At 54.5% G+C, this 20,839-nt stretch overlaps 1 protein-coding gene across 1 annotated transcript in view; it reads right to left on the reverse strand.

Annotated features, from left to right (window-relative positions):
• LOC126284487 (uncharacterized) overlaps positions 1 to 20,595 on the reverse strand; it is a 79,456-nt gene extending 58,861 nt beyond the window's left edge. The window contains exons 1-4 of the mRNA XM_049983447.1: positions 19,460 to 20,595; positions 18,552 to 18,994; positions 7,245 to 8,190; positions 6,337 to 6,779 (exon numbers count right to left, since the gene is read on the reverse strand). Coding sequence (XP_049839404.1) covers positions 6,337 to 6,779; positions 7,245 to 8,190; positions 18,552 to 18,994; positions 19,460 to 20,595 — 2,968 coding nt within the window. The remainder of the gene's footprint in view (positions 1 to 6,336; positions 6,780 to 7,244; positions 8,191 to 18,551; positions 18,995 to 19,459) is intronic.
• Between the last annotated feature and the right edge of the window lie 244 nt (positions 20,596 to 20,839).

Genomic DNA, 20,839 nt, shown 5'->3' on the forward strand with positions numbered 1-20,839 from the left:
CTGCAGAAGCGGCGGCGGCGACGACGACGACGACGACGACGACGACGACGACGACGAATATCGCGAGAGGCTTTGAGATATGTGAGAAATACATCTATAAAATGTAATTGAGACTGCCTCGTCCCACCTTATGCTGTACCGCTTTGTCAAATGCTTTATCTGCGCCATTCGCCTTAATCGCATCTGAGAGTAATTCTTAAAAAAACGCCTGTCGCTAATTGTTCGTCATCACAGATACTGTTTGCTATACGGCCACGACGCGCAACTGATTTCCAAAATTCATCTTTCTCCTGTGAGGATGGAACTTACGACCCCTCGTTTATTAGACCAGTGCTCTACCACTGAGCTAAAGAGGCGCGGCCTAGCGGTACTCTTGGGTACTTCGTCCTTACGGTCGTCTGCATCATCAGACTTTAGCTGACAACACTTCATATTACCGGCTAATATTTGCAGCTATGGCGACAAATTACTGCTTGGCTACACTTCTGACACGTAACCGATGTGCTCTCCAAACAACAACACTTACATTTCAGAACATGTCTTTCACACATGTCTACAAAATCACCTTCACCTTCAAATACAGTTTCCTTGCGACTGACAGAGACGTAGGCAAAGTTTAAAGTTGCTATTTCCATTAAATCTCGTTAATCAGAAAAACGGTAATTTACACCTGCAGCGGAACAGAATTCCGTTCCGCCCAGCGCCTGGCTCGAACCCACGACCCTGGGATTAAGAGTCTGACACTCTACCGACTGAGCTAGCCGGCTACCTCGGTGAATACCTGCCGGGTAGCACGTCACACAGTACTCGTTTGGGTTGGGTGGTCCCATACAGAATCTCTCCATGGTGCCTAATGTTTTCCTAACGTCACACTCGTCACGTACTTCACTTTTATGTCATAATCATTTCTGAGAGGTAAAGAAATTGCATGACAACATGCAGAGCTAGTGGCGTCAAAATTAACACACATACTTTATGTGACTCAAAAGCCGAACGAGTTACTTTACGACCTTGTTTTAGATGTGCAAGTGATAGTCAAAACACGCGGTGTCGGCACTCTGCCGACCATTTCGCTAGTTAACACCGGTCTTGTTGTGTGTGTTTCAAGCTCAAGAGCATCTCCAAGCAAAAAATGGTCAACAGCAACATTCAGACGGTTTCGTACTGCTCAATTGCTACATTAAAACGTTATGTTTCTTTTTCAGAACTGGAAAAACACAAGCGTGACAGCATTCGAACCTGTAATCTTCATATCCGAAATCCGACGCCTTATCCATTAGGCCACACGGTCACTGACGACCAACATTTACATGTATACGACCCATCTCGAAACGCTCACACCCCCGAGGATTTGTGTTTTCGTTCTACACAGCCGCTGCCCCTTGCTCTTTCCCACCCATCCGTTACATTCAACCTCTGACGAGACCGACCAAATATAGACTGAGAAACAAGACCACACACTTTGTGCATTCGGAATCGAAGGCAGGGCGTCCCTCGCCGCATTTGCTACGATTGCCATTTGCTACTTCTGCAGAAGCGGCGACGACGACGACGACGACGACGACGACGAATATCGCGAGAGGCTTTCAGATATGTGAGAAATACATCTATAAAATGTAATTCAGACTGCCTCGTCCCACCTCATGCTGTCACGCTTTGGCAAATGCTTTATCTGCGCCATTCGCCTTAATCGCATCTGAGAGTAATTCTTAAAGAAACGCCTGTCGCTAATTGTTCGTCATCACAGATACTGTTTGCTATACGGCCACGACGCGCAACTGATTTCCAAAATTCATCTTTCTCCTGTGAGGATGGAACTTACGACCCCTCGTTTATTAGACCAGTGCTCTACCACTGAGCTAAAGAGGCGCGGCCTAGCGGTACTATTGGGTACTTCGTCCTTACGGTCGTCTGCATCATCAGACTTTAGCTGACAACACTTCATATTACCGGCTAATATTTGCAGCTATGGCGACAAATTACTGCTTGGCTACACTTCTGACACGTAACCGATGTGCTCTCCAAACAACAACACTTACATTTCAGAACATGTCTTTCACACATGTCTACAAAATCACCTTCACCTTCAAATGCAGTTTCCTTGCGACTGACAGAGACGTAGGCAAAGTTTAAAGTTGCTATTTCCATTAAATCTCGTTAATCAGAAAAACGGTAATTTACACCTGCAGCGGAACAGAATTCCGTTCCGCCCAGCGCCTGGCTCGAACCCACGACCCTGGGATTAAGATTCTGACACTCTACCGACTGAGCTAGCCGGCTACCTCGGTGAATACCTGCCGGGTAGCACGTCACACAGTACTCGTTTGGGTTGGGTGGTCCCATACAGAATCTCTCCATGGTGCCTAATGTTTTCCTAACGTCACACTCGTCACGTACTTCACTTTTATGTCATAGTCATTTCTGAGAGGTAAAGAAATTGCATGACAACATGCAGAGCTAGTGGCGTCAAAATTAACACACATACTTTATGTGACTCAAAAGCCGAACGAGTTACTTTACGACCTTGTTTTATATGTGCAAGTGCCAGTCAAAACTCGCGGTGTCGGCACTCTGCCGACCATTTCGCTAGTTAACACCGGTCTTGTTGTCTGTGTTTCAAGCTCAAGAGCATCTCCAAGCAAAAAATGGTCAACAGCAACATTCAGACGGTTTCGTACTGCTCAATTGCTACATTAAAACGTTATGTTTCTTTTTCAGAACTGGAAAAACACAAGCGTGACAGCATTCGAACCTGTAATCTTCAGATCCGAAATCCGACGCCTTATCCATTAGGCCACACGGTCACTGACGACCAACATTTACATGTATACGACTCATCTCGAAACGCTCACACCCCTGAGGATTTGTGTTTTCGTTCTACACAGCCGCTGCCCCTTGCTCTTTCCCACCCATTCGTTACATTCAACCTCTGACGAGACCGACCAAATATAGACTGAGAAACAAGACCACACACTTTGTGCATTCGGAATCGAAGGCAGGGCGTCCCTCGCCGCATTTGCTACGATTGCCATTTGCTACTTCTGCAGAAGCGGCGGCGGCGACGACGACGACGACGACGACGACGACGACGACGACGACGACGACGACGACGACGACGACGACGACGAATATCGCGAGAGGCTTTGAGATATGTGAGAAATACATCTATAAAATGTAATTCAGACTGCCTCGTCCCACCTTATGCTGTACCGCTTTGGCAAATGCTTTATCTGCGCCATTCGCCTTAATCGCATCTGAGAGTAATTCTTAAAAAAACGCCTGTCGCTAATTGTTCGTCATCACAGATACTGTTTGCTATACGGCCACGACGCGCAACTGATTTCCAAAATTCATCTTTCTCCTGTGAGGATGGCTGGCTGGCTGGCTGTAAAACGCTGGCTTCATATGCCAGGTGTAGGGGCAGGTTAAGCAGCGGTGCTGCTGTTCCTGCAGTGACATCTTCAGGGTGCTTTTATTCCTAACAGAGTGAGCTGTCCTCACTAGGCGTCAGTCATTGCGACGCCATATTTGTTACCGACATCGTGCTGCGAGAGAAATTACTCTCGCAGTAGATCTGGCCATCGAGTCGTTGGCCTGTGGTGGACCTGGCGGCCCAGACCACGAATCAGGCGACTGGCAGAGTGTTCTGCATCGCTGTAGAACACCCTGGCGATTTGCCGGAAGCGATCCCGCAGGAAAGGGATGCCCGCTTCCTCATGGAGCAGCCTTGCTGGGTAGCGAGGCGGCTTGTGGAGCGCAAGTCGCAGCGCCCTATTTTGCACGCGTTGAAGCGTCGCAATGTGCGTCGCTGCTGCGTTACCCCACACCACGGCCGCATATTCCAGTACCGGTCGGACGAGGGACAGATACATGGTGAGGCCGTAGCGTGGAGGAAGCGTCGATGAGGGATTGAGGAATGGGTAAAGCGCACGAAGGCGCCCCACTGCCCGCCCTCTGACGTCGCGGATGTGTGGCAGCCACGTCAGGTGTCTGTCCAATGTCACCCCGAGATATTTGCCGGTCCGCAACCATGGAATGGGGCCCCCCATGATCGTGACCGGCGGTAGGTCCGGCGGCATCATCCTTCTGCTGAAGATGACAGCCTGGCTCTTCGCAGCGTTAAACTTAAGGCGCCATTTCGTGGACCAGGCACCCAGGACGTCACATCCGAGCTGGAGGCGGCGGCGCATCTCGGCCGCGTTCATGCTGCGGGTGAACAGCGCCGTGTCGTCAGCATAAAGCGCCAACTCCACGTGTGCCACCCGCGGGGCGTCGGCGGTGTACAGGGAGTACAGCAGGGGACCGAGGACCGACCCCTGCGGCACTCCCGCCCGAATCTGCCGGTCGGTGGATGTGCCCTCATCAGCTCGGACGTGGAAAGTGCGCCCCGAGAGATACGAGCGCAGCAGGACCACGTGCGACGTCGGTACCCCCGTGCACAAAAAGTTTGTACACGAGGCCGTCGTGCCACACGCAGTCGAAGGCTTTGGAGACGTCGAGAAGTACCGCCCCTAGGTACTCTCGCGTCTCCAGCGCACGCATCGCCTGCTCCACGAGGCGCAACAGCTGCTGTGTGGTAGAGTGGCCCCGCCGGAAACCAAACTGCTCCTCGGGAAGGAGTTGCTGCTCTGTCACGATGCGCAGCAGCCGCTCCACGTACAACCTCTCAAACACTTTTGAGAGGGACGGGAGCAGACTGATCGGCCTGTAGTGCGCTGCCAGTCGCGGATCCTTGCCGCTCTTGGGGATGGCAACCACTTCCGCATGTTTCCATGCGGAAGGGAAGGTCCCAGTGCGGAGGATACTGTTAAAGATGTCCGCCAGAGATTGGTGTACCTCCGGCGGTATCATCCTCAACAGGTGGTTGGTGACACCATCGGTGCCACCCGCCTTCCTCGGATTGAGGCGACGGAGCTGCAGGTCCACTTCCTCGGGTGTTATCTCCTCGATCACATCGTCAGCCTCCCTTGCAGCGAGGAAGACCGGCAGGCGATCCTCCACCAGACGAACATGATCGGGATCGAGCACACCATCAACAGGACGAAAATTTTCTGCGAACGTGTCCGCGAGGATGCTGGCTTTAGCATCCGGCTCGCAGACAACGTCCGCGCCCGCATGGAGAGGCGGGACTCGCTGGCGACGACGAAGGAAGCGCTTGGCGGTCCGCCAGGCACTACCATCCGTCGTAGTTAGGGTGGCCACCAAGCCCGCCCAGTCCCGATTCCGATGTTCATCGATGGCTGCCCGAATCTCGCGTCGCGCCCTGTTGAGGCGGCGCTTCGTTTCTGGCTGCCGTGTGAGCTGCCACTCCCGGAAGAGGCGATTCGTGTTTGTTATCGCCTCCAGGATAGGCGGCGGGAGTTGGCGCGACATGTCTCGCGGCCGGTCCGGCCGCCTGGAGGTGGCCGCCTCCGCCGCAGCTAGTGTGTGCCGCGTGAAGTAGGCTAACGCTTCTTCAGCCCCATGCACAGCGGGATCTGGCGCGCCCTCGAGTCGGGCAAGGACCTCGTCACGGAAGCGCGTCTCGTCGATGCCACGGAAGTTGCGGCGGACGGACGGCAGAGATGCACCGATGACGTCCATGTCGAAGACCACCGGGAGGTGATCGGACGACATGGCACATCGAACGGTGGCCGAAGTGAAGTGCCCAACACCTTTGAGCACGGCGATGTCGAGCACATCTGACTGGCCTCGATGGGGGAAGACAGTGTGATCATAAGGCCCCAGTACTATCGCGCCATGCCGCTGTGTGGCGCGGAGGAGTCGGCGGCCGCTGGCATTGGTAACGCGGGAGTTCCACTGCGTGGGCTTGGCATTCAAGTCACCCGCAATGAAGACTTTCCCGCGCAGAGCCAGCAGGGCGTCGATGTCGGCCTCCTGAAGCAGTCCCCTCGGCGGCCTGTAGGCCGCAACGAAGGTGATCACCCCTGCCGTCGTGGTGACAGCCACCCCAGTGGCCTCCACTGCAGTGAGGGGCGGAAGCGGGACGTCATGGTGCTTGAGGGACGCCTTGATATAAATAGCCGTCCCCCCGCCATGCGTCAACCTGTCGGTGCGGTAGCACCGATAGTTGGCCACCTTGACATGTATCCCCGGCTTCAGAAAGGTCTCGCACACGAGGCAGATGTCAATTGCCTCGTCGCGCAAGAACTCCCTGAATTCCCCTTGTTGGGGGACCAAACTGTTTGCGTTGAAAGCGCAAACGGTGAGGCCATGGATGTGGCGATTATCCATGACGCGGCGGGGTTGCAACGCCGGCCTGAAGGGCCGACGTGACCGCGGTGACGAGCACCGGTAGCTGCTCTAGCAGCTGGCTCAACGACCGCAAGAGCGAACGGAGCTCGGCTGCATCGGTGGCCGAGGGGGCGGCGTTGGCCGCTGGGGCGGCCTCCGCCACTGGGGAGGCCGGTTGCGGCAACTCCGTAGTAGACGACTGCCGCGGAGTGTCGGCAGCCGGTTGCGGCGTAGCACGAGGTGCTGTCGTCTGTTGCGGCAGTGTGTCATCGGCAGTCCGGCGTGCAGCGGCATGGGTGGCCCGGCCCGCGCGCCGGCGACGCCTGCGCGGGGCGGCAACACGCGCGCTCTGCGTGGGTGTTGGGTTGGCCTCCCCCCCGGGCGAAGCCGGGGACGGCGCGGCCGGTTGCCTCGTCTCGCCCGCCGCCAGTTCCGAACGTCGGGCGGTGGCGGTTGATGGTCCGCCCTTGGTGGCGGCAGCAAAGCTGGTGGATGGGTGCACCTTACGAGAGGGAGCAGCCCCTCCGCTCCGGTGGTTTCGGCCCCTTTTAAAGGCCGAACAGCCTCTGTAGCTGGCAACGTGCGCGCCGCCGCAGTTGCAGCACGTCGGCTTCTCTTCCTTGGCAAGTCCGCAAGACTTGCTCTCGTGCTGTCCCGCGCATTTGACGCAGCGGGGCAACATAGAGCAGTAGCGGGAGACATGGTCGAGCCTCTGGCAGGAAAAGCACTGGGCCCTCTTGCCTTTGGCTCGGAGAGGTTCCACCGCGACCCTGACCCGGCCGACTCGCTGCACCTGGAAAATCTTCCGATTTTCCAGGTTGTCGACGAGGACAACCTGGTACAGTGGCATGTCGCGGTGCGTGCGCGGGGACTTCATCAGTCCGGTGGACTGGACGCCGAAGCCCATGTCTTCGAGTTCTTCTCTAAGATAGTCTGCCCCAAACTTGAGTGGAAGGTGGCGGAACACCACCTTCAGAAGTTTGAGCGTCTCAGAGGGGTGCGTGTAGCACGGGAGGCCATCTCTGGAGATGGTGTCCATCACCGCGCGGTACTCCTCGTTGGAGGACACCGTGACCTTGTAGAGGTCACGGCCAGCAGTCTTGACAGTGGCGGACGTGGCCGCCCTGTCTAGTTTTTGCTGGAACTCCTTGTACCCTCCCGCCCATTGGATGACGATGGGCGGGGGCTTCTTTTGGGCCGACACAGGAGGCGAGGCACCATCTTCAGTCGCGTCCACACTGGCCCCCGCGAACGCGTTGGCGGTCGGCAGCGGCGTCGGTTGCTGCAGCGCAGCAGCCCTGGCAGTGCGCCGCCTGGGAGGGGCGACAAAACCATCCTCATCCGGCTGCCGGGAGGTGGCAGGTGGACGAGTGGGCCGCCGCGTCTTCGTCGGTCTCGGCGAGGCGGCGCTCGCGGAGGAGCCCGCGATAGTCGTCCCAGACTCCGTGGTGGAAGGGCGGGAAGCCCTCGAGGCCTTCTTCCGCGGCCTCGCTGTGTCGGACGTCTGAGAGGGAGTGTCGGAGTCGTCATGCGTCATAGCCCGGCGCTTTCTGGGCGCACGGGCAGCGTCAGAGTCAGTGTCACGGCGCTCTGACTCGGCAATGGCCTCAGCCAAATTTGCGTCAGGCAGGTCGATATCCTGCATCTCGGCGGCCGCAGCTAGCGTAGCCACGGGCTCTTCTCGTGTCTTGGGGACCAGGGGTGCAGCCGGGGGCACATCGACCTCTTCAGTGGTCGAGGCCAGCGGCGCAACTCCCGCCGAGGCCGCCACCGCCGGGACCGCAGACTCGCGCGATTCAACCGGCGGGGCTCTCGGTGGCACACCCGACACTTGCTGCCTCGTGTACGGCAGAGTGGCACCCTTCCGAATGTTACAGAAGGCGAGTATAGTCGCCTCGTCGTCCTTTCGACCCGGGTAGGAATCCCCGTGAGCGAGTTTGTTCATAAGGATGAACACTCGATCACGAGAGAGCACATCAGAATCCGAAGAGTCATTCCTGTCGTGGTCAGTTGTCGTAAGCCGGTTCGTCATAAGTGGGGGGCCGGATGGGGCCGCCACCGGGATCAGCTCAGTCGCCCGAGCTGGCCCCGACGGGCGGCGATCCGCCACACCCTTCGCAGGTAAAGCAACCTCTCTCAACGACATCTCGAACAGCACTCGCGTCGTGCGTGCGTCGTGTGAGGATGGAACTTACGACCCCTCGTTTATTAGACCAGTGCTCTACCACTGAGCTAAAGAGGCGCGGCCTAGCGGTACTCTTGGGTACTTCGTCCTTACGGTCGTCTGCATCATCAGACTTTAGCTGACAACACTTCATATTACCGGCTAATATTTGCAGCTATGGCGACAAATTACTGCTTGTCTACACTTCTGACACGTAACCGATGTGCTCTCCAAACAACAACACTTACATTTCAGAACATGTCTTTCACACATGTCTACAAAATCACCTTCACCTTCAAATACAGTTTCCTTGCGACTGACAGAGACGTAGGCAAAGTTTAAAGTTGCTATTTCCATTAAATCTCGTTAATCAGAAAAACGGTAATTTACACCTGCAGCGGAACAGAATTCCGTTCCGCCCAGCGACTGGCTCGAACCCACGACACTGGGATTAAGAGTCTGACACTCTACCGACTGAGCTAGCCGGCTACCTCAGTGAATACCTGCCGGGTAGCACGTCACACAGTACTCGTTTGGGTTGGGTGGTCCCATACAGAATCTCTCCATGGTGCCTAATGTTTTCCTAACGTCACACTCGTCACGTACTTCACTTTTATGTCATAATCATTTCTGAGAGGTAAAGAAATTGCATGACAACATGCAGAGCTAGTGGCGTCAAAATTAACACACATACTTTATGTGACTCAAAAGCCGAACGAGTTACTTTACGACCTTGTTTTATATGTGCAAGTGCCAGTCAAAACTCGCGGTGTCGGCACTCTGCCGACCATTTCGCTAGTTAACACCGGTCTTGTTGTGTGTGTTTCAAGCTCAAGAGCATCTCCAAGCAAAAAATGGTCAACAGCAACATTCAGACGGTTTCGTACTGCTCAATTGCTACATTAAAACGTTATGTTTCTTTTTCAGAACTGGAAAAACACAAGCGTGACAGCATTCGAACCTGTAATCTTCATATCCGAAATCCGACGCCTTATCCATTAGGCCACACGGTCACTGACGACCAACATTTACATGTATACGACTCATCTCGAAACGCTCACACCCCTGAGGATTTGTGTTTTCGTTCTACACAGCCGCTGCCCCTTGCTCTTTCCCACCCATCCGTTACATTCAACCTCTGACGAGACCGACCAAATATAGACTGAGAAACAAGACCACACACTTTGTGCATTCGGAATCGAAGGCAGGGCGTCCCTCGCCGCATTTGCTACGATTGCCATTTGCTACTTCTGCAGAAGCGGCGGCGGCGACGACGACGACGACGACGACGACGACGACGACGACGACGACGACGAATATCGCGAGAGGCTTTCAGATATGTGAGAAATACATCTATAAAATGTAATTCAGACTGCCTCGTCCCACCTTATGCTGTACCGCTTTGGCAAATGCTTTATCTGCGCCATTCGCCTTAATCGCATCTGAGAGTAATTCTTAAAAAAACGCCTGTCGCTAATTGTTCGTCATCACAGATACTGTTTGCTATACGGCCACGACGCGCAACTGATTTCCAAAATTCATCTTTCTCCTGTGAGGATGGAACTTACGACCCCTCGTTTATTAGACCAGTGCTCTACCACTGAGCTAAAGAGGCGCGGCCTAGTGGTACTCTTGGGTACTTCGTCCTTACGGTCGTCTGCATCATCAGACTTTAGCTGACAACACTTCATATTACCGGCTAATATCTGCAGCTATGGCGACAAATTACTGCTTGGCTACACTTCTGACACGTAACCGATGTGCTCTCCAAACAACAACACTTACATTTCAGAACATGTCTTTCACACATGTCTACAAAATCACCTTCACCTTCAAATACAGTTTCCTTGCGACTGACAGAGACGTAGGCAAAGTTTAAAGTTGCTATTTCCATTAAATCTCGTTAATCAGAAAAACGGTAATTTACACCTGCAGCGGAACAGAATTCCGTTCCGCCCAGCGCCTGGCTCGAACCCACGACCCTGGGATTAAGAGTCTGACACTCTACCGACTGAGCTAGCCGGCTACCTCGGTGAATACCTGCCGGGTAGCACGTCACACAGTACTCGTTTGGGTTGGGTGGTCCCATACAGAATCTCTCCATGGTGCCTAATGTTTTCCTAACGTCACACTCGTCACGTACTTCACTTTTATGTCATAATCATTTCTGAGAGGTAAAGAAATTGCATGACAACATGCAGAGCTAGTGGCGTCAAAATTAACACACATACTTTATGTGACTCAAAAGCCGAACGAGTTACTTTACGACCTTGTTTTATATGTGCAAGTGCCAGTCAAAACTCGCGGTGTCGGCACTCTGCCGACCATTTCGCTAGTTAACACCGGTCTTGTTGTGTGTGTTTCAAGCTCAAGAGCATCTCCAAGCAAAAAATGGTCAACAGCAACATTCAGACGGTTTCGTACTGCTCAATTGCTACATTAAAACGTTATGTTTCTTTTTCAGAACTGGAAAAACACAAGCGTGACAGCATTCGAACCTGTAATCTTCATATCCGAAATCCGACGCCTTATCCATTAGGCCACACGGTCACTGACGACCAACATTTACATGTATACGACTCATCTCGAAACGCTCACACCCCTGAGGATTTGTGTTTTCGTTCTACACAGCCGCTGCCCCTTGCTCTTTCCCACCCATTCGTTACATTCAACCTCTGACGAGACCGACCAAATATAGACTGAGAAACAAGACCACACACTTTGTGCATTCGGAATCGAAGGCAGGGCGTCCCTCGCCGCATTTGCTACGATTGCCATTTGCTACTTCTGCAGAAGCGGCGGCGGCGACGACGACGACGACGACGACGACGACGACGACGACGAATATTGCGAGAGGCTTTGAGATATGTGAGAAATACATCTATAAAATGTAATTCAGACTGCCTCGTCCCACCTTATGCTGTACCGCTTTGGCAAATGCTTTATCTGCGCCATTCGCCTTAATCGCATCTGAGAGTAATTCTTAAAAAAACGCCTGTCGCTAATTGTTCGTCATCACAGATACTGTTTGCTATACGGCCACGACGCGCAACTGATTTCCAAAATTCATCTTTCTCCTGTGAGGATGGAACTTACGACCCCTCGTTTATTAGACCAGTGCTCTACCACTGAGCTAAACAGGCGCGGCCTAGCGGTACTCTTGGGTACTTCGTCCTTACGGTCGTCTGCATCATCAGACTTTAGCTGACAACACTTCATATTACCGGCTAATATTTGCAGCTATGGCGACAAATTACTGCTTGGCTACACTTCTGACACGTAACCGATGTGCTCTCCAAACAACAACACTTACATTTCAGAACATGTCTTTCACACATGTCTACAAAATCACCTTCACCTTCAAATACAGTTTCCTTGCGACTGACAGAGACGTAGGCAAAGTTTAAAGTTGCTATTTCCATTAAATCTCGTTAATCAGAAAAACGGTAATTTACACCTGCAGCGGAACAGAATTCCGTTCCGCCCAGCGCCTGGCTCGAACCCACGACCCTGGGATTAAGAGTCTGACACTCTACCGACTGAGCTAGCCGGCTACCTCGGTGAATACCTGCCGGGTAGCACGTCACACAGTACTCGTTTGGGTTGGGTGGTCCCATACAGAATCTCTCCATGGTGCCTAATGTTTTCCTAACGTCACACTCGTCACGTACTTCACTTTTATGTCATAATCATTTCTGAGAGGTAAAGAAATTGCATGACAACATGCAGAGCTAGTGGCGTCAAAATTAACACACATACTTTATGTGACTCAAAAGCCGAACGAGTTACTTTACGACCTTGTTTTAGATGTGCAAGTGATAGTCAAAACACGCGGTGTCGGCACTCTGCCGACCATTTCGCTAGTTAACACCGGTCTTGTTGTGTGTGTTTCAAGCTCAAGAGCATCTCCAAGCAAAAAATGGTCAACAGCAACATTCAGACGGTTTCGTACTGCTCAATTGCTACATTAAAACGTTATGTTTCTTTTTCAGAACTGGAAAAACACAAGCGTGACAGCATTCGAACCTGTAATCTTCATATCCGAAATCCGACGCCTTATCCATTAGGCCACACGGTCACTGACGACCAACATTTACATGTATACGACTCATCTCAAAACGCTCACACCCCCGAGGATTTGTGTTTTCGTTCTACACAGCCGCTGCCCCTTGCTCTTTCCCACCCATCCGTTACATTCAACCTCTGACGAGACCGACCAAATATAGACTGAGAAACAAGACCACACACTTTGTGCATTCGGAATCGAAGGCAGGGCGTCCCTCGCCGCATTTGCTACGATTGCCATTTGCTACTTCTGCAGAAGCGGCGACGACGACGACGACGACGACGACGACGACGAATATCGCGAGAGGCTTTCAGATATGTGAGAAATACATCTATAAAATGTAATTCAGACTGCCTCGTCCCACCTTATGCTGTACCGCTTTGGCAAATGCTTTATCTGCGCCATTCGCCTTAATCGCATCTGAGAGTAATTCTTAAAGAAACGCCTGTCGCTAATTGTTCGTCATCACAGATACTGTTTGCTATACGGCCACGACGCGCAACTGATTTCCAAAATTCATCTTTCTCCTGTGAGGATGGAACTTACGACCCCTCGTTTATTAGACCAGTGCTCTACCACTGAGCTAAAGAGGCGCGGCCTAGCGGTACTCTTGGGTACTTCGTCCTTACGGTCGTCTGCATCATCAGACTTTAGCTGACAACACTTCATATTACCGGCTAATATTTGCAGCTATGGCGACAAATTACTGCTTGGCTACACTTCTGACACGTAACCGATGTGCTCTCCAAACAACAACACTTACATTTCAGAACACGTCTTTCACACATGTCTACAAAATCACCTTCACCTTCAAATGCAGTTTCCTTGCGACTGACAGAGACGTAGGCAAAGTTTAAAGTTGCTATTTCCATTAAATCTCGTTAATCAGAAAAACGGTAATTTACACCTGCAGCGGAACAGAATTCCGGTCCGCCCAGCGCCTGGCTCGAACCCACGACCCTGGGATTAAGAGTCTGACACTCTACCGACTGAGCTAGCCGGCTACCTCGGTGAATACCTGCCGGGTAGCACGTCACACAGTACTCGTTTGGGTTGGGTGGTCCCATACAGAATCTCTCCATGGTGCCTAATGTTTTCCTAACGTCACACTCGTCACGTACTTCACTTTTATGTCATAGTCACTTCTGAGAGGTAAAGAAATTGCATGACAACATGCAGAGCTAGTGGCGTCAAAATTAACACACATACTTTATGTGACTCAAAAGCCGAACGAGTTACTTTACGACCTTGTTTTATATGTGCAAGTGCCAGTCAAAACTCGCGGTGTCGGCACTCTGCCGACCATTTCGCTAGTTAACACCGGTCTTGTTGTGTGTGTTTCAAGCTCAAGAGCATCTCCAAGCAAAAAATGGTCAACAGCAACATTCAGACGGTTTCGTACTGCTCAATTGCTACATTAAAACGTTATGTTTCTTTTTCAGAACTGGAAAAACACAAGCGTGACAGCATTCGAACCTGTAATCTTCATATCCGAAATCCGACGCCTTATCCATTAGGCCACACGGTCACTGACGACCAACATTTACATGTATACGACTCATCTCGAAACGCTCACACCCCTGAGGATTTGTGTTTTCGTTCTACACAGCCGCTGCCCCTTGCTCTTTCCCACCCATTCGTTACATTCAACCTCTGACGAGACCGACCAAATATAGACTGAGAAACAAGACCACACACTTTGTGCATTCGGAATCGAAGGCAGGGCGTCCCTCGCCGCATTTGCTACGATTGCCATTTGCTACTTCTGCAGAAGCGGCGGCGGCGACGACGACGACGACGACGACGACGACGACGAATATCGCGAGAGGCTTTGAGATATGTGAGAAATACATCTATAAAATGTAATTCAGACTGCCTCGTCCCACCTTATGCTGTACCGCTTTGGCAAATGCTTGAAAAGACTAGGGAAATCATGGGTGTGCAAGTAGGGGACAAATACGCAATCAAGAGAAGGGGGGAGGAACTATGGCAGAGTCAGTGGGAAGGGGAAGGAACTGGGAGACGAGTTTTTGAGCTACTTCCAGATGTTGCAGAAAGATTAAAAATGGGATACTTTCAGCCAAGTAGGGGTCTGCTGCACTTCCTGACAGGACATGGGCCATATCCGGCATACCTTTGCCGATTTGGTAAACAGGCGACACCAGCGTGTGACTGTGGTGCTCCGGAAGGAACTCCCGAACACGTCATCTACAACTGCACGTTGTATGATGGAGTGGCAAGTGAACTTAGAGCGCAACTTCCTAGCCAAGATACATATACCTTGCTGCGGCGTGCCGACACTTTCAGAGTCCTCAACAGTCTGGCAAATGAGATCTCGATGAAAGTCATGAGGGACTTTATTAGGGCAAGGAACTAATCAAGTACCAAACCGAACTTGACCGAGTTGCACCTGCACTACCGCCAGGCGCGGATCTGGCCAGCCATTTCATGGCTGGAATCCGCCGCGTCTTCGGACAAGGATGGCAGGTGCACTACCCGGAATTGGAATTATCGCACAACTATTTTTTGAGTAGAAAGTAGCTTAAGTAAGAACTAGAAATACTAACATACTAACAAGGTAGGGACTGCAGTGAAGTAAAAGTCGTAGCCAGCCCAGTGCCAGGGGCACGCCCACTGGGGTTAGCTCGGTGGGCAGGCTATATAACAGTAGGTTTGTATGCATAACTGCTGGCACATACTGTAACACTGCAGATCACACTAGAATAGTCATGTAAGGTAGTCTAACAAGTAACTTATTAATCATGCCCGTAGTTAGTGCCACACAAGTAATACACTGCCAATTAGTAGTTTGTAATAAGGACCCACTAATTATTTGAGGTGGTGGGTTAATAGTATGGGAATAGTTTCCTGTATTTGACTTTTGTATCATACTTAGTTATATATTAAGATGTTGTATAATTAAATTAATGTTGTATTATTAATAAAGTTTGTTTTTTTAAAAAAAAAAAAAAAATGCTTTATCTGCGCCATTCGCCTTAATCGCATCTGAGAGTAATTCTTAAAAAAACGCCTGTCGCTAATTGTTCGTCATCACAGATACTGTTTGCTATACGGCCACGACGCGCAACTGATTTCCAAAATTCATCTTTCTCCTGTGAGGATGGCTGGCTGGCTGGCTGTAAAACGCTGGCTTCATATGCCAGGTGTAGGGGCAGGTTAAGCAGCGGTGCTGCTGTTCCTGCAGTGACATCTTCAGGGTGCTTTTATTCCTAACAGAGTGAGCTGTCCTCACTAGGCGTCAGTCATTGCGACGCCATATTTGTTACCGACATCGTGCTGCGAGAGAAATTACTCTCGCAGTAGATCTGGCCATCGAGTCGTTGGCCTGTGGTGGACCTGGCGGCCCAGACCACGAATCAGGCGACTGGCAGAGTGTTCTGCATCGCTGTAGAACACCCTGGCGATTTGCCGGAAGCGATCCCGCAGGAAAGGGATGCCCGCTTCCTCATGGAGCAGCCTTGCTGGGTAGCGAGGCGGCTTGTGGAGCGCAAGTCGCAGCGCCCTATTTTGCACGCGTTGAAGCGTCGCAATGTGCGTCGCTGCTGCGTTACCCCACACCACGGCCGCATATTCCAGTACCGGTCGGACGAGGGACAGATACATGGTGAGGCCGTAGCGTGGAGGAAGCGTCGATGAGGGATTGAGGAATGGGTAAAGCGCACGAAGGCGCCCCACTGCCCGCCCTCTGACGTCGCGGATGTGTGGCAGCCACGTCAGGTGTCTGTCCAATGTCACCCCGAGATATTTGCCGGTCCGCAACCATGGAATGGGGCCCCCCATGATCGTGACCGGCGGTAGGTCCGGCGGCATCATCCTTCTGCTGAAGATGACAGCCTGGCTCTTCGCAGCGTTAAACTTAAGGCGCCATTTCGTGGACCAGGCACCCAGGACGTCACATCCGAGCTGGAGGCGGCGGCGCATCTCGGCCGCGTTCATGCTGCGGGTGAACAGCGCCGTGTCGTCAGCATAAAGCGCCAACTCCACGTGTGCCACCCGCGGGGCGTCGGCGGTGTACAGGGAGTACAGCAGGGGACCGAGGACCGACCCCTGCGGCACTCCCGCCCGAATCTGCCGGTCGGTGGATGTGCCCTCATCAGCTCGGACGTGGAAAGTGCGCCCCGAGAGATACGAGCGCAGCAGGACCACGTGCGACGTCGGTACCCCGTGCACAAAAAGTTTGTACACGAGGCCGTCGTGCCACACGCAGTCGAAGGCTTTGGAGACGTCGAGAAGTACCGCCCCTAGGTACTCTCGCGTCTCCAGCGCACGCATCGCCTGCTCCACGAGGCGCAACAGCTGCTGTGTGGTAGAGTGGCCCCGCCGGAAACCAAACTGCTCCTCGGGAAGGAGTTGCTGCTCTGTCACGATGCGCAGCAGCCGCTCCACGTACAACCTCTCAAACACTTTTGAGAGGGACGGGAGCAGACTGATCGGCCTGTAGTGCGCTGCCAGTCGCGGATCCTTGCCGCTCTTGGGGATGGCAACCACTTCCGCATGTTTCCATGCGGAAGGGAAGGTCCCAGTGCGGAGGATACTGTTAAAGATGTCCGCCAGAGATTGGTGTACCTCCGGCGGTATCATCCTCAACAGGTGGTTGGTGACACCATCGGTGCCACCCGCCTTCCTCGGATTGAGGCGACGGAGCTGCAGGTCCACTTCCTCGGGTGTTATCTCCTCGATCACATCGTCAGCCTCCCTTGCAGCGAGGAAGACCGGCAGGCGATCCTCCACCAGACGAACATGATCGGGATCGAGCACACCATCAACAGGACGAAAATTTTCTGCGAACGTGTCCGCGAGGATGCTGGCTTTAGCATCCGGCTCGCAGACAACGTCCGCGCCCGCATGGAGAGGCGGGACTCGCTGGCGACGACGAAGGAAGCGCTTGGCGGTCCGCCAGGCACTACCATCCGTCGTAGTTAGGGTGGCCACCAAGCCCGCCCAGTCCCGATTCCGATGTTCATCGATGGCTGCCCGAATCTCGCGTCGCGCCCTGTTGAGGCGGCGCTTCGTTTCTGGCTGCCGTGTGAGCTGCCACTCCCGGAAGAGGCGATTCGTGTTTGTTATCGCCTCCAGGATAGGCGGCGGGAGTTGGCGCGACATGTCTCGCGGCCGGTCCGGCCGCCTGGAGGTGGCCGCCTCCGCCGCAGCTAGTGTGTGCCGCGTGAAGTAGGCTAACGCTTCTTCAGCCCCATGCACAGCGGGATCTGGCGCGCCCTCGAGTCGGGCAAGGACCTCGTCACGGAAGCGCGTCTCGTCGATGCCACGGAAGTTGCGGCGGACGGACGGCAGAGATGCACCGATGACGTCCATGTCGAAGACCACCGGGAGGTGATCGGACGACATGGCACATCGAACGGTGGCCGAAGTGAAGTGCCCAACACCTTTGAGCACGGCGATGTCGAGCACATCTGACTGGCCTCGATGGGGGAAGACAGTGTGATCATAAGGCCCCAGTACTATCGCGCCATGCCGCTGTGTGGCGCGGAGGAGTCGGCGGCCGCTGGCATTGGTAACGCGGGAGTTCCACTGCGTGGGCTTGGCATTCAAGTCACCCGCAATGAAGACTTTCCCGCGCAGAGCCAGCAGGGCGTCGATGTCGGCCTCCTGAAGCAGTCCCCTCGGCGGCCTGTAGGCCGCAACGAAGGTGATCACCCCTGCCGTCGTGGTGACAGCCACCCCAGTGGCCTCCACTGCAGTGAGGGGCGGAAGCGGGACGTCATGGTGCTTGAGGGACGCCTTGATATAAATAGCCGTCCCCCCGCCATGCGTCAACCTGTCGGTGCGGTAGCACCGATAGTTGGCCACCTTGACATGTATCCCCGGCTTCAGAAAGGTCTCGCACACGAGGCAGATGTCAATTGCCTCGTCGCGCAAGAACTCCCTGAATTCCCCTTGTTGGGGGACCAAACTGTTTGCGTTGAAAGCGCAAACGGTGAGGCCATGGATGTGGCGATTATCCATGACGCGGCGGGGTTGCAACGCCGGCCTGAAGGGCCGACGTGACCGCGGTGACGAGCACCGGTAGCTGCTCTAGCAGCTGGCTCAACGACCGCAAGAGCGAACGGAGCTCGGCTGCATCGGTGGCCGAGGGGGCGGCGTTGGCCGCTGGGGCGGCCTCCGCCACTGGGGAGGCCGGTTGCGGCAACTCCGTAGTAGACGACTGCCGCGGAGTGTCGGCAGCCGGTTGCGGCGTAGCACGAGGTGCTGTCGTCTGTTGCGGCAGTGTGTCATCGGCAGTCCGGCGTGCAGCGGCATGGGTGGCCCGGCCCGCGCGCCGGCGACGCCTGCGCGGGGCGGCAACACGCGCGCTCTGCGTGGGTGTTGGGTTGGCCTCCCCCCCGGGCGAAGCCGGGGACGGCGCGGCCGGTTGCCTCGTCTCGCCCGCCGCCAGTTCCGAACGTCGGGCGGTGGCGGTTGATGGTCCGCCCTTGGTGGCGGCAGCAAAGCTGGTGGATGGGTGCACCTTACGAGAGGGAGCAGCCCCTCCGCTCCGGTGGTTTCGGCCCCTTTTAAAGGCCGAACAGCCTCTGTAGCTGGCAACGTGCGCGCCGCCGCAGTTGCAGCACGTCGGCTTCTCTTCCTTGGCAAGTCCGCAAGACTTGCTCTCGTGCTGTCCCGCGCATTTGACGCAGCGGGGCAACATAGAGCAGTAGCGGGAGACATGGTCGAGCCTCTGGCAGGAAAAGCACTGGGCCCTCTTGCCTTTGGCTCGGAGAGGTTCCACCGCGACCCTGACCCGGCCGACTCGCTGCACCTGGAAAATCTTCCGATTTTCCAGGTTGTCGACGAGGACAACCTGGTACAGTGGCATGTCGCGGTGCGTGCGCGGGGACTTCATCAGTCCGGTGGACCGGACGCCGAAGCCCATGTCTTCGAGTTCTTCTCTAAGATAGTCTGCCCCAAACTTGAGTGGAAGGTGGCGGAACACCACCTTCAGAAGTTTGAGCGTCTCAGAGGGGTGCGTGTAGCACGGGAGGCCATCTCTGGAGATGGTGTCCATCACCGCGCGGTACTCCTCGTTGGAGGACACCGTGACCTTGTAGAGGTCACGGCCAGCAGTCTTGACAGTGGCGGACGTGGCCGCCCTGTCTAGTTTTTGCTGGAACTCCTTGTACCCTCCCGCCCATTGGATGACGATGGGCGGGGGCTTCTTTTGGGCCGACACAGGAGGCGAGGCACCATCTTCAGTCGCGTCCACACTGGCCCCCGCGAACGCGTTGGCGGTCGGCAGAGGCGTCGGTTGCTGCAGCGCAGCAGCCCTGGCAGTGCGCCGCCTGGGAGGGGCGACAAAACCATCCTCATCCGGCTGCCGGGAGGTGGCAGGTGGACGAGTGGGCCGCCGCGTCTTCGTCGGTCTCGGCGAGGCGGCGCTCGCGGAGGAGCCCGCGATAGTCGTCCCAGACTCCGTGGTGGAAGGGCGGGAAGCCCTCGAGGCCTTCTTCCGCGGCCTCGCTGTGTCGGACGTCTGAGAGGGAGTGTCGGAGTCGTCATGCGTCATAGCCCGGCGCTTTCTGGGCGCACGGGCAGCGTCAGAGTCAGTGTCACGGCGCTCTGACTCGGCAATGGCCTCAGCCAAATTTGCGTCAGGCAGGTCGATATCCTGCATCTCGGCGGCCGCAGCTAGCGTAGCCACGGGCTCTTCTCGTGTCTTGGGGACCAGGGGTGCAGCCGGGGGCACATCGACCTCTTCAGTGGTCGAGGCCAGCGGCGCAACTCCCGCCGAGGCCGCCACCGCCGGGACCGCAGACTCGCGCGATTCAACCGGCGGGGCTCTCGGTGGCACACCCGACACTTGCTGCCTCGTGTACGGCAGAGTGGCACCCTTCCGAATGTTACAGAAGGCGAGTATAGTCGCCTCGTCGTCCTTTCGACCCGGGTAGGAATCCCCGTGAGCGAGTTTGTTCATAAGGATGAACACTCGATCACGAGAGAGCACATCAGAATCCGAAGAGTCATTCCTGTCGTGGTCAGTTGTCGTAAGCCGGTTCGTCATAAGTGGGGGGCCGGATGGGGCCGCCACCGGGATCAGCTCAGTCGCCCGAGCTGGCCCCGACGGGCGTCGATCCGCCACACCCTTCGCAGGTAAAGCAACCTCTCTCAACGACATCTCGAACAGCACTCGCGTCGTGCGTGCGTCGTGTGAGGATGGAACTTACGACCCCTCGTTTATTAGACCAGTGCTCTACCACTGAGCTAAAGAGGCGCGGCCTAGCGGTACTCTTGGGTACTTCGTCCTTACGGTCGTCTGCATCATCAGACTTTAGCTGACAACACTTCATATTACCGGCTAATATTTGCAGCTATGGCGACAAATTACTGCTTGTCTACACTTCTGACACGTAACCGATGTG

Source organism: Schistocerca gregaria, chromosome 8 (assembly GCF_023897955.1).
Source record: "Schistocerca gregaria isolate iqSchGreg1 chromosome 8, iqSchGreg1.2, whole genome shotgun sequence".
NCBI classification, from domain to species: Eukaryota; Metazoa; Arthropoda; class Insecta; order Orthoptera; family Acrididae; genus Schistocerca; species Schistocerca gregaria.